Source organism: Calonectris borealis, chromosome 4, assembly GCF_964195595.1.
Source record: "Calonectris borealis chromosome 4, bCalBor7.hap1.2, whole genome shotgun sequence".
In the NCBI taxonomy this organism is placed as follows: domain Eukaryota; kingdom Metazoa; phylum Chordata; class Aves; order Procellariiformes; family Procellariidae; genus Calonectris; species Calonectris borealis.
In genome coordinates, this window is record NC_134315.1 from 31,026,944 (window position 1) to 31,040,713 (window position 13,770).

General features: G+C 45.8%; 1 protein-coding gene across 2 annotated transcripts in view; it reads right to left on the reverse strand.

Annotated features, from left to right (window-relative positions):
• The window catches only part of LNX1 (ligand of numb-protein X 1), a 70,204-nt gene extending 56,840 nt beyond the window's left edge, over positions 1-13,364 (reverse strand). The window contains exon 1 of one of the 2 annotated variants that reach the window (XM_075149083.1): positions 12,947-13,364. In XM_075149083.1, coding sequence (XP_075005184.1) covers positions 12,947-13,332 — 386 coding nt within the window. In that variant the 5' untranslated portion in view covers positions 13,333-13,364. Of the gene's footprint in view, positions 1-9,007; positions 9,453-12,946 lie in introns of those variants that run through there. The other variant, XM_075149082.1, reaches the window with a different exon arrangement.
• Between the last annotated feature and the right edge of the window lie 406 nt (positions 13,365-13,770).

Below are 13,770 nucleotides of genomic sequence, written 5' to 3' on the forward strand. Positions count from 1 at the left end.
AAAGAAAACACCTGAATTATGCTTTCAAAAATAATACTTTCTGTTCTTAATAAAACACAAAACATAACGAGGCCATCAGTCTACTAATCTTATCAGTTTACTAAGTTCTGCAGAAGGGAGAGGAAAATACAATCCTTAGAGCATGTCAGATTCCCCTCATCCTCTATTTAAGAGGTTACTAAATTATTGAAATTCTACATTAAGAATATATTACACACTGTCTAGTGAATGATGGGACTGCAATGCATAATATAGAGAGAGGTGTAAGCTTCCCAATATGCGCACATGAAATGACTTGTTGACCTAAACCACTTGCTTCTTGCCAACACGATTTCAAGATAAATAAATCCCAAAGTAATACACTGATGATGGAATTTTGTAGCTGAAATTTATACCGCTAAAGACATTTTAATCATTTATTTCACATTATTTAGGTGAATAATATGCAGTGACTTAGTAGAAGAGCAAATAAAAAATGAGCATGGTTCCAGAAACTGCAAATATCTTGTCTTAACCTGACTTCATGCCATGTGTCACAGCAGTGTCATGGAGCAAGACAACTCCACAGGGACAGGGGAGTCAATGGTGTTTACTTTCTCCTCACCTAGTATCCTGCTTTTGGCTGGGATAAAGTTGATTTTCTTCCTAGTAGCTGGTATAGCGCTGTGTTTTGGATTTAGTATGAGAATAATGTTGATAACACACTGATGTTTTAGTTGTTGTTAAGTAGTGCTTAAAGTAGTCAAGGACTTTTCAGCTTCCCATGCTTTGCCAGGTGCACAAGAAGCTGGGAGGGGGCACAGCCAGGACAGCTAACTCAACTGGCCAACGGGGTATTCCATACCATATGATGTCATGCTCAGTATATAAGCTGGGGGGAGTTGGCCAGGAAGCACTGACCACTGCTTGGAGACTGGCTGGGTATCAGTCAGCGAGTGGTGAGCAATTGCATTGTGCATCACTTATTTTGTATATTCTATCATCATCATTATTCTTATTATTATTTTCCCTTCCTTTTCTGTTCTATTAAACTGTCTTTATCTCAATCCATGAGTTTTACTTTTTTTTTGGGTTGTTTCCCCCATCCCACTGCGGGGGGGGAGTGAGCAAGCGGCTGTGTGGTGTTTGGCTGCCTGCCGGGTTAAACCACAACACATAGGTATCCATTATATTCAGCTCAATGCCTTGATAAAAAGAAGAGAGAATGAATACCAGAGCAGATACAGTCAATGTTATGTGTGATTGTTACAAATCTGATTGTCTGCCTGCACTGCTGAGAAGAACAGGACTTTATCAATAAAGTCTGATGGTGCTGCCAACACAAATTCAACAGAAAGGAGACAGAAGCTTCCTAGAAGTATGGTTTGACTTGCCCACTGTCACAGTCAGCCTCTCTTCCTTCATATCAGGAGGTCATATTGTACAATATGTAGAAGTTATGGATGCTTCACAGTTCATTTTTTTTTGTAAAAGTTGTACAGCATCTGTTGCAATCTCCAGTTGTTTCACTAGGTTGCTCCTGAACTTGCTTTAATCTATATTCAGCATCTGTTGTCAATTAATAAATTATATGAATGGATAAAGCGTGTTCTAGAGAGAGCCAAAGGATTCACTGGCTAAATTCAGTCTTCACCAGCTGCAACTTTGCTGAGGCCTAGGGGTGAATTCAGCTTTCTAAGACGTTTAAAAAAAAAGTTCACATTCTTAATCCCAAAATAGGGTTCAGCTCCATGCCAGGAATCCTTTGGTGGCAGTGGGGATTTAGCCATGACATATGACATGTCACTGATTAACAGATACCTCCACTGAGGTACCAGTTCATCATAGAGGGATCAGCTTGGTCCCTCCTTTTGAAATAGGAAGCCACAAGCAGCCATATCTATGCTGTCACACAGGCTATACTGTTAGTCCAATGTTGCCAGTGATGGTACTGTAAAGCTTCTGTTTTTGTGTCCTGTGCTGTTGGCATCCTCGTGCACCCAGGCATTACATGGCTCAGGGGAAGCAGTCTGGAAACGCAGTCACATGCCAAGATGCAGAAAATCAGTTCTAGTTCCTGAACGACAGCTCTGTTCACAAAGGTCACAAAACGCAGCTAGCTTTCTGTAGTCCGGGAACTCTGAAGGCAGGTTACCCCCAAAGGTCAAGAGTGTTAAAAAAAACCCAGGACGACCCTCAGACCTATTAGTCTGCTTCCCCACAGTGAAATGAGCTGTGTTGCAGTTGATCTCAGAACCAGTATTCCAAGCAGGGCTTAAGCTATGACAGGCATAAGAGCTCTGCAAGAGCAGCGTTTATCCTCGCGTTGCAGGACAGCCCAGTTCTGCCAGATTTGTCAGAGAAATAGCTCAAGGAAAAATATCCTTGTCACACTGCCAGTGCCAGTGCTAAACTAGGTTAATTGTCAGAGAGATGTGGAGGTCGGCCAAACTTGCAGCATATGGCCTGTGTGGCTTAATGTCAGATGAGAAATCAGAGTCTGTTGCTTGTGAGTAACCACCGACCTCCTGCAACTCCCATCACCTCGCTCCTTCCTCCTACCCCACTGGCCCTCCAGGGCTCCCCCGGTGCTTTCCCATCTCCTGTCCCCATCCCAGAACCAGCCTCTGAGTGAGATAAGGTTTGCCTGCTCCGTGCTCCCATTACATGGGCAAGGCATGTAAGCACACTTCTTATGAGCAGGCCACACAAAAATCAGACATAACTGAGACGTAACTCATTCATGAAAAGAAATATTTCTGCCAACCATAATTATTGCACTGCCTTTCCAGCTTGGCAACATTTCACTTTTTTCGGCTGGCTCAGGTTTTACTTTTGGCAACATTTGTTGAGATTGACACTAGCCAATGTTAGCCTTTTCCAAAGGTGTGAGAAGGCTCCAGCCATAAAAAAATGTGCCAGCAGAGGAAAAGGTCTAATTCTGATCTCAAATGTGTGTGAATGGAGTAAAGGCAAGTTTCATGCATGCACAGAAGGAATAAAGCAGGATCTTTCTCAAAGTATAACTGAAATGCCAACTTCCATTGCACACAAAATTCCTAGGCAGAATCAACAAATTCTTAAAGCTCTCAAAGGGTTTTTGGTTGCTGGAGCTGTCCCAGACAAATTTATTTCTGCACCTACGATCACAGTGCTGGGGAAAAAGATGCAAACCAGTGACACTTACTCACGCCATGAAAATGCAGCACACACTAACCCAGATGGGGAAAGGTACCATCTCTGGGAGAGGGTGGCGGAAGGCAGGGGAGAGACCCAGACCCCACTGTCCTGCTAAGGGGAAAACATCGCGTATTTGGCAGAGTGCAATTAGTCCTTGGTCAAAGAGTGACTGGACCCAGATTGGTTGTGGTCAGTGGAAACAATTACTTTCTGCTGCACCTCCTATGCTAGCAGTGTAGTCTGCATCAAACGCTCCTGAATACACCACTTAATGTGTTCAGAAAATTCATACTGGGTGCCTCAACACCATGAGTTTAGATTACAACTCCTATACTGTTAAGAATAATGCAGTGTATTTGCAGTTCACCTACAAGGGCTTCTGCTTGGGGGCATTCAGGTCATATTCGTACTAAAATTTCAAGCTTTACTGTGCAATTCTAATAGCTGGGAATATGAAGTTGAGTGTAAGAAGATGACCTTTTGCTTTTTAAACAGAAATTCTCATGTAAACTCCTTCCTCTGGCTGGCAGTTATGCTCCCAATCGGCATGGCTTGTGGCAGCACGGGGAATGGTTTGCAGCTTGCTCCCTACATCCTTGCCACTGTCTCCCCCTTTGCACGTCATCGGTACAATGGGGACTTGCGTTGACAACAGCACCCTACCTCACTCATTTGTAAGAAACCCACAGAGCACAGCAGCCAAACTCAGCCCTGGCTGCGGTGTCCTCCCGAGATGAAGCCTGAGGATCTCCCACACCTGCTGGGGACGGTGGGCTCCGAGTCCCGAAGCCACCCGCAGACTCGGCACTGTGTGAACGAGCCAGTCAGGAGCCAGGGGAGCTGGTGCAGTGGGGTCGGACACAAGGCAGGGAGGGGACAGGCTGGGGAAGTGACAGTAGCTGTTGCTGGAAATTTTGGGAGAGATCCCAGAAGTCTGAAGGGAAAACAACTCCTGGGAGGATCTGCTGCCCTTGCAGAGAGCTTGGGGAGAAACAGAAAGGGAGCCTGAGAGTGCTCAGTGCCTGCTGCTCCCCTGTGCCGCGGTACCTGCTCATACTCGATGTAAGATAGGATCCAGATCAGAAGCTTTCCCAAAGAGGACATTGGAGACAGGGAGAGTCAGGAACTGAGGCGACTAGTTTTCTTGCTTCCACACAAGATGTCAGTTTGCCATGTTTCCATCCTGGCTCCTTTGTGAGGCTGTAGCATAGGATTGAAGCTAACGGGCACCCATGCCTCTCTGCTTTAAGTCACCTCAGTTCTGCTTTCCCTGGGAGGCATTCAATTCTGGTACACTGGAAAAGACCCTTCGCATTTTAGCCCAGTGTGCTTTGTCCTGGCTACTTAATGCAGATATTCTAAACATTTCATCTATATTTCCATTCAAGAATCTTTCCATTCAAGCCTTGCTTTCCAACACTTTCAGTTTTAATTAACCTCACAGCTTAACTCCGACACAGTTTTTCAAACATGCAGCTTTGCAGAGTAAGGAGGCCAACACGTGGCTTTTGCAGTGGACTAACACACAAGCCTAAAAGGCGCTGCAGGCTTATCAATTTTGTCACGAATAATGTGTGCCCTGTGCTCCCCAGCCTCCATGCAGCTAACTTCACAAGGGCAGACTCGAAGCCAGACACAAGTTTCCCCACCAAGTTGAACAAAAATTAAAGAAGTTGGCTGCACAGTTAAGGTCAGTGCTGGGAGGGTGTACCTAATAACTTGGCCTAAATTGTGCTTACCGTAAAAAAGACATGTCCAAGGACACTGGGAGACAGCTGGCACTTGCATATCTTCTTTTTAAATTAAATGAACAGAGAAACAAAATTTTACTGGCTATTCCAGCGCAAAGTGCTGTTTTGAAATTCAAGAGAGTAGTTATCGTATAAAAGTTATATGGGGAAACTTGATCCAGTTAATTTGGTGAGATCCCTTTGATTGTTTCACTTAAAACCCAAGAGGGGTAAGAAAAAAAGAAGTAATTTTTCGCATGTGGGAGCAGGTTGTGCATTTCACTCTAACAAACAATAGATTTTAAAAAAAATAGCTTGATTCAAATTAGTGGGGTGGATCTAGCTGGTGGATTACCAGCAGTGACTAAGGCCAGGAGCTGTTTAATCCTTGGAGGGAAGCAGCGCCAGCAAGCGCGGCTGCCCCGGGCTCCCCAGTGCTCGACCTGTGCTGAGCACACGCGATGGCCGGCACCCTCCCGGGCGCTCGCTTGGTCAGCACGGCCACGTGCCGAAGGGGGATTAGGTTGGAAACCACCCCATGTTTTCCACGTGACTGAGGTCCTCAGAGGGACAAGGTGAGGTTATTCACTGCCTAGTCTCACATCCTCCTTCCCCTCATAATTTTATTTCTAAGTGGCCCATTGATGTCAAAGTGCAGAAAATCCTTCTGCTGAGAAATACTCCGCTGCACAGGTCCTGCTTTGAAATGAAAGGGATAGTGATGGAGGTCAGCATCCCTCAGTGTGAGTGGTGCCACCAGCTCTTCACCCCTGGGGAAGCCTCCTGCAACAGCCACAGGCTACCTCTCCATTCACACACCTTGCTTTTAAACCAGGGGAATAACATACCCTGACTCAAAAGAATGCTTGGGCAAGTATTTTAGATAAGAAAGAAAGAGAGTAGATGTTTGTTGAAGCAGCTTTACAGGGATATAAAAGAGAAGGCATGGACCCTGGACTGGGATCTCCTCAAGACCCAGGCAGACCCTTACGATGCCGAGAGCCATTGGGCTGGTGTGCTACATCTTACCCCCTCCCAGAGGTTCCTCGAGGGACACCTCACAGATTTCTCTTGTCCTTCTGCCAAGTGTTTCCACGGGCTTCCCCTCAGGAGGGAGCACCCTGACTTACCACAAGCTACTCTTTATGATTTGGCTAAAAGCAAGAACAAGAAGAGCATCTGTGCTGAGATCTTTGCTGGGGGCAAGGAAGGGACAACAGGCAATGGCCAGGGAAGTGGTTTTAGTGCAGGCGACACTGTCAGGAGATATGTATTTGCTTGCTGAGAATACCTATAATTATCAGACTGCTAATAGAAAACTAAAAATAACAGCACCGAACACCTGTCCCATCAAGTGCCACTGCAACACATCCACACACCTCTCTGTCCTACCCGCGTGGCACCCAGCTGAAGTGCAAAGATCTGACACAGCCTTTCCCCAACCTCATTTCTCCTCTTCGACTCTGCTAAAATCTCCTTTTTTTTTCTTAGGCAGGTTTCAGAGCCTGCATCTCCAGACGGGCTTTGGGCTATACTGTAATCCCTATTCCCCAAGCCTCCCGTTCCATACTTAGGTAAAAAAAAATGCCCTGGAACTAAGGCAAACCCTTGCGATGCAACAAAAATAACCTAACTTTGTTTGAATGGGGTAGAAGGGAAGAGATGGGCTGTATGAGCGGGAGGGCAGTGCGAATCCCAGCGCACTTATTCTTCCTCTTGCACCGGCACCAGTGATGGTAACCACATCCCCCACACTCCTCCAGCTCTTCCCTTGCCGCTCGCACACCCGCTGGTCCCCTCCTCCTCCTCAGCTGGTATCTCTGGTGGCTGCCAGCCAACAAAATAATGAAGCCTGACTGAGGCCAGTCTTTGTAGTGGCCAGTCACCCAAAGATAATGTGATAATTAAAAAAAAAATAGTTTTCCGCTTACTACGGTCTAGTTTCGAGCCATGGGGCAAGCCGTCAGATACGCTACACACGGCAGTGGCTTTTCAGTTGCATGTGGGGAAGGACTTACAAAGCTGCCTCTGTGGGCTTTGGGGCACAAAAGGGCTGTAAACCTGTGCCCCCAGGTGCCAGGCTGTCCTGAACACTGGTGCCCATGCTGTCCCACTCACAAAACTTTGCATGAAAAACATCCTACAAGCAAGTAACCACGCAACCGAAGTAGCAACCTGGAGGTCATAACATTCGTATAAACTGATTAAACAGGACTGAAAACAGTATTCCTCTCTCTCTTTCAACTGCTGCTATTAGAAAGGACCTTGAATCCATCCCACAAATTAGTACGTCAGCGTCTTGTGCAGCATCCAGCAGCAGCCAGAGGCACCGAATACACGTGGAAGAGAAGGAGAAATTCCTGAAATAAGCTCAAACTACCCGGTGCCCTTTTGGGTTATGTCAGCCCCAGCAAATTCTGCTTTCTGCTGCCCTGGCCAGAGACGGAGCGGTGTGCGAGGTCCTGTGCACCAGCTCCCGGCACCAGGTAGCATCCAGGGCTGGGCACTGGGGAGGGATTTGCACCTCCCATTGCTGACAACCGAAGATGCACGTCCAAGCCCCAGCCCACACCCACTCCATTAAGAATGACTGCCGACATCCAGCGAGACTAACATCTCTGTGGGTTAGAAGGCTAAATAAATACGAGACGAATAGCTACCGTACATCGTAGCCCTTTACCCCTGGAGAATCAGTGAACCTGAATTGCCCAAGAAAAGCAAGTAGGCTGCGTCTGCGCCTGTGCTCTGATTAATCTCATCAGTTTGTTTTCCTGGAAACTAGATGTTCCAGATGCCATTGTTTCCATTATAAGCGTTCATCTGCTCTGTTTTGAGGTTGATTGCTCCCGTAGCCTGCTTGGCTTAACTGTTTTTTGTTTTGTTTTGTTTTGTTTTGTTTTTTAAATTAACATTCTTCAACAAAATGCCAGTAAATTAAAATGAGGGCATAGCTGCAACCCTCAACACCAGATTTGTTAAATGTTTAAAACCACCTATGGTATACAGAAATCCTGAGCAGTTGTGTGCAGTGTGACTAAATTATTTATAGTTGCCATCCATATCACACAAGAATTTCAAAAGGGGACTTTGTGTTTCTGCAAAACATTGCTATTTTTGTCTGACAGTAGACACAAAATCATTTGGAAATTAATGTCATTGGTACTAATCACAACTGTTACTAAAATGTTCCCACTGTAGGCACAATACAGTCATTTTTCATTTTTGAGCAGAATTAGCCATTTCATTCATTATCTCAAGGAAGATCTTGGAGTTTATAATTTGTTAAGACACAAACAAAACACAAATAATTAAAACAAATATCTATTTCTATTCATAAAAGCCCTATTAACTAGTACAATAACATTCAAGCACAAATTAAACTGATATCATTTATAGATGAAACCATAGAATATTTGTTTTATGGGTTGGAAAGATCAGCTATGGGGTTGTTTGAGGTGGGGTTTTTTTAAGACATGAAGGTATATGCATGGATTGCTACATTTAAATTTGTGTTATAGAGAAAATACCATTCCGCTGTGGGCAAAAACACAAATATGGGAAATTTCTTTCCTGTCTCAAGTGAATTATTTCTGGTGAAAGGCTTCTCGTTGTTTTGCTACAGGCATGCAGCTTTACACACAGAACATTATGCATGTACACACAGAGAGCGCTCTACCGGGGATGTCTGCCCTGATGCCCTCCTCTGTGCCCAGCTCCCCAGCAAAGCTATTTATGGAATGTAAAGAAAAGACACAGATTCAGAAATGGAAAAAAACCCAAACCCAAACCCAACAACCACCGAAAATGTTGGCACAGAAAAGCAAGTTGATAAGGAAAAAGGCAGCTTCACTTAGTATGTCTCAGCTGCTTCCAAAGCAGAAAGCAATGGGGACGTACTGCTATTATTAGCCCTCCGGATGGGAAGCAGCTAGTTCGCAGCACGGTTTGAAGCTGTTGGCAAGACGTTGCGGGATTTTCTTCGCACATATGCACAGGCACAGACACACAGGCAGACAGACAGACCCCCCCAAATGCTCGTGGTGAGCCCCTTCCCGCCGCTCGGGTGAGACAGACAGACAGACAGAGAGCACGACGCCGGCGCGACTGTGCGTACTCACAGCTCGGAGTACAAGAAGTGCAGGTTGCCCACATTGTCTATGTAGTTTGCAGGACTTAGCCAAGGTAGGACCAGTAGCAGGAGAGCCTTCATTTTCAGTGCAGGGCTGGCACTGCTGCTAGGTTTCCTCCGTCCCACCGTCTCTCTGTGCTGGTGGGACACACAACGTGAAGCCAGCCAAGCCCCTTCTAAGCGAGCCTTTCCATTTCAACGCAATGGTAGCACATTATGAATCGAGCTTAAATCCCTTAAATGAAGCTACACTGCAAAAATCATTGACCTGTAAGAGGATTACTCGATCTGACTCTCGGATGGGTAGATGTGAGGGTTTAGGGACAGCACAGCGTGGTTGGCGAGACAGTGACTTATGCTGCAGAGGAGAGCGATGCTCGGGGAAGAGACCTGCCTCCTGCAGGATTCAGAGTGGTTCTTCAGAGGCAGCTGGTATATTTACATCACTGCCCACAAGCAGATGGGTTACGAGCTAAACTGCATCACGGAAGGGTGTAGCTGTCTGACAAGGAGGGGAAAAATGCCCCCCGTGGAGTTTTGAAGCAGGCGATATCAGAAGACCACACCTTTTTAAAGTAAAACACTGCAAAAGATCACAGCCCACTGCTGGCTGTTTGCATCTCAGTCTGAATTCCCCAAATCCAGTCAGATGCTTTTGTGCAAACATAAATCATGTAACAATCCAAGGACATGTCTCTTCTCAGTTTTGGGGGTTTTTTTTTTGAAGGATGCAAGAGCAAACATTTTAAATAAGAATGCTTTTAATGGGCTACTCCATGGTAACTGGCGTTTAAAAAAAAATAAAGTTCTCTCATCAATTACAAAGCATAAAACAGCAAACTCACCTTGTCCCATCAGTGACCTCATCTCTGGTCAGGGCAAGCTTTCATCTTCTCTCTGAGAACCAGGATTGGTCCGAGCCTGAATCATGCAAGAAACGCCAGGACTGCCGACTGCCCCGGTGACTGTAGCGGAGCCTACTTTAATTTATTCACTGAGAACACAGATCACGTTCTGTCGAGATTTCAGATGGGCTCTGAGCCGTTCTCGCCGCAGGCACCGGATTGTTTATGATTATTATTTTATTTTTTTTATTAACAAAGTCGCACACTTTCTCTCCCCTCTATCGATTCACTGGAGTTAAAGAGAACAGCATCAGCTCGATCTGCTCTGTGCCTGGGCATGTCGGAGCCAGTGCCTGAAGAGCACAATGCCCTTCTCCTCTCCCGCCCTGCCATGAGTTGGAGGTGCGATGGTGAGGGAAGTTTCTGCATTTCTGAGAATTAAGTTAGGCAGAGGCATAAGATACCTTTGGCGATAATTAATAATGCTGTGCTCAAAAAAACATAAAGATATTGCACAGTCTCTGCAAGCACAAGGTTGCAGAAGTCCCCCTCATGGGTCACTCAGAAGGCTCCCTCTTAATTCTTCCCCTGGGTGGGAATGCCAATGAGGCTGCCCTACCCACCCCCTGGGAAGCTGAAACCCCCAGCAGCAAAGGTTCCCCATGATTTCCTACTCCCCTGCCTCTGCCCTTTGGCCTTAAGGTAACTCAGCCCTCCAAACCATCCCGAGGAAGGAAAATCCACGTCATGAGGGGCAAAGAAGCCGCTGCCCAGCCTATGCAGCACTGCCTCGTACTGCACTACCTTAGAGGCTTTAGGGTTTGATGGGAAGGGAGACCATTGCTCCGTCTCTCCAGTCCCCTGCTCCCTGGGTTTGCAACGCCAGGACTTGGTGGGGGGAGCCTTGCACAGGGGAGGAGGGACAGCAAGAGGCTGTGGGAACATGTTACTAAGCCAATTCCTCCTACCCCTGGTTGGGCTCAGGCCAAGCGAGCCAGAGGCATAGGACCTTGAAGACCCTGAGGGGAAAATCCAGGCCACAGACATTCAGTAATAAGCACTGGAATGAAACTTGCCAGGCCTTTACAGGATCAAGTCATGGTTTACAACACTGCAATTCTGCAAGGCACGTACGTGAAGGGTTTCTTTACTACTACCTCAAGGAGGAGAAACTAAGACACTGGAGTGACTTGCACATGTCCATGTAGGAGAGTTGACACTAGACATCAGCTAGTTGTATGGCTTGTGTGTAAAAAAAAAAAAAAATTCCAATTTGCTTGTTTATTGTGTGAGGGTTTTTTTTCCTGCTAGTTTTATGGCCACAGCCTCATCATCTCAAAAAAATGAAGACAAAAAGGAGGATCTAAAATACATTAAAGTCAGCTATATTTATAGCAAAGGGAAAGGGTCTTTGCACTAGGGAATCAAGATTTTGCAGTTGAAATTTGCAGAGAAACATAATCTTAGTGACAGCAGCTCACAGCAGACTGTCAGTCCCTTTACCTGCATTACTATTGAAATCCGTATTTGAGACATGTCAGAGAAGTACTGAACAAAGGCATAAAATTATAAGTAATTTTTCTAATTTTATCCCTTAGCAGCAGAAAGCTAACCTTGCAGCGCACCACTGGCCTGGAGGCTGCTGCCACTCCTTCTTACACCATGAGACAGCAGCACCCTCAACAGGGAAAGACAGGTCCAGAACTGGGTGGGCCAAGGGCACCCAAATCCACAAACACCAAGCCTCTAGCATGCAAAAAGCGGGCTTTTGCCCTCTGCAAGGGGTTTATTGCTAATATTTCTTTTCAGTTTTAGTAATGCAAAACGGTCATGTTTTTTTGTTGGTTCAACCACCATAACTTCAGTGAATATCTTCAGTGACTAAATTCCTCATGAGAATCCAGGTGCTTTAGAAAATGACATCTCCAGTTCAAATGGGGACGTGTTTGAATGGCAGGCTGCAGAGCCATTTCCAGTTACGGACCCAGAAGCCCACAGCCATGTGAACACACATCCATGCTCCGGCTCACCAGCCTGCTCACCAGGGATGCTCTGGCCCTCAACATTACCAGAAATGTGCCCCCAGCAGCAGTCTGAAGCCCTGCGCTGGTCGCCCAGGGCTTCCTCTGCAAGGCACAGGCAGAAGCACGCACCTAGGAACACGACTCACACCTGCAGACCACAGGGGAAGTCATTTCACTGGACAACAGATACAGGCCACAAAAAAGGGCATCTCTTAGACCCCACATCTCCTCAAATCCGAGGTGCTGTTACCTGGACTATGCCAAAGCATTTGTCTGCCAGAAATCACAGCCCTGAATGTATCTCTTTACTCTTCTGCCTTCCTTTCAAAAGACAGAAGATGCAAGACAAAAGCAGCAGCATGTGCTGTTACCCTGCAAAACAGATGATCATCCATCACCAGTTCTCTCCTTGCAGAGGAACCAAACTACTCGCTGGAGATGTCTCTCCCAGACGCAAGAGAGAGGGTGTCCTGGCCACCAGGAGAGGTAGGCCTGGAAGGGGAGTCCAGCCAGGGAGCTCTTCCACACCGCGTCAGAGAAGCCGGGGCTCTGTAAACCCCACGGTACGGTGCGGTGCACGGGTAAGTGCTCACCTGGAAGAAAGGAGTGCTTGGCTCCAAAGACCAATACCAAACTGGAATATTTTCTGCTCTACTTCTCATATAGGTCATTTGCGATTCAGAAAAGGATAGAAGAAAGGGCAATTATAAAACCCTTAATGTACTACTAAAATATTTATAATAGCTCAGCTTCCCAAAACTCACAGATCTCTTCAGATGACTAAATACACACTTCCATTATGCGGCTAACCACAAGGTATCCGCCCAGAACTGTTAGCGATAGCATCAAGTACCTGGAACGCATTTGATTCTAAAAAAGATATTGTCAAATAAATGGACTAAATTCAGCTCTAAATTCAGATACTGTAGGCATTCATTGGGACTGAAATCTATAAATCTTTTTTTTATATTAATTGTCTATTTTAATCAGCACTAACTGAAGGTATTTTTTCCTCTCCTTAAGAAAGAGTGAAAAAAGGGTTCATCAACAACAACTTACTGGGTTTGGAAATGCTGTTCGAGGTGACCGCGTTGCACGACCTCTGAGCAGTGTTCTGTGAAAGGGCAGCTAACCATTAGCTTGTCCAGGAGGTTATTCACTAGTATGCTGGATTTCCTGCACGTCTGGAGAATCACAAGCTTGCGGTCCATGGGGCAGAAGTCCTTTTCCACGAGGAAGTTCGTAAGACAGACTGTGCAGAAGGTGTGACCACAGAGCGTGTCTAACGGCTGAAGCAAAGGTTGCAGGCAAATGTGGCATATCAGATCATCATCTACTTCTTCGGTGTAGCTGTACAAGTGGTTTTCTTCTGGTAAATGCACTTGGCCGCAGGTGACACAGAGTGGCGGGGAGCTCTCCTCCATTTCTTCTTCTTTCTGGCTCATAGTCGGAATTGATGCAATTCAAAAGAGGGCAGACGGAAGCACCCGACCTGTTTTCTATTCGTGAGAGCCGCAGCAAGGCTTGTGTGCCATCAGATCTGTGGGGAAGAAAGCCAAAGGATTATGTTCTGGATTGTTTCCTCTTACCGTACTTACAGTATGTATCTGGACATGAAGTACTCTAGAAGGTTTTAGGGAAGGATTGCATCTTTGGGATAGGAGGGTGAAGCAAAGAAGTGAAACGAATTTTAAAAAGAGAGAGTTAACTCCAGGGTCATCTTTTCTTTTAAATCTAGCTCAATTTACACAATTACTCTCATTGTAAAGAAAGCTATCAAAATAGGAAGAATACTACAGGCATTTAGTGGTTGAAAACCTTAAATTAGCATATAATTGCCATTCCAGTCATCTGATTTTGTGGTCACATTACTTCTGCTGGAA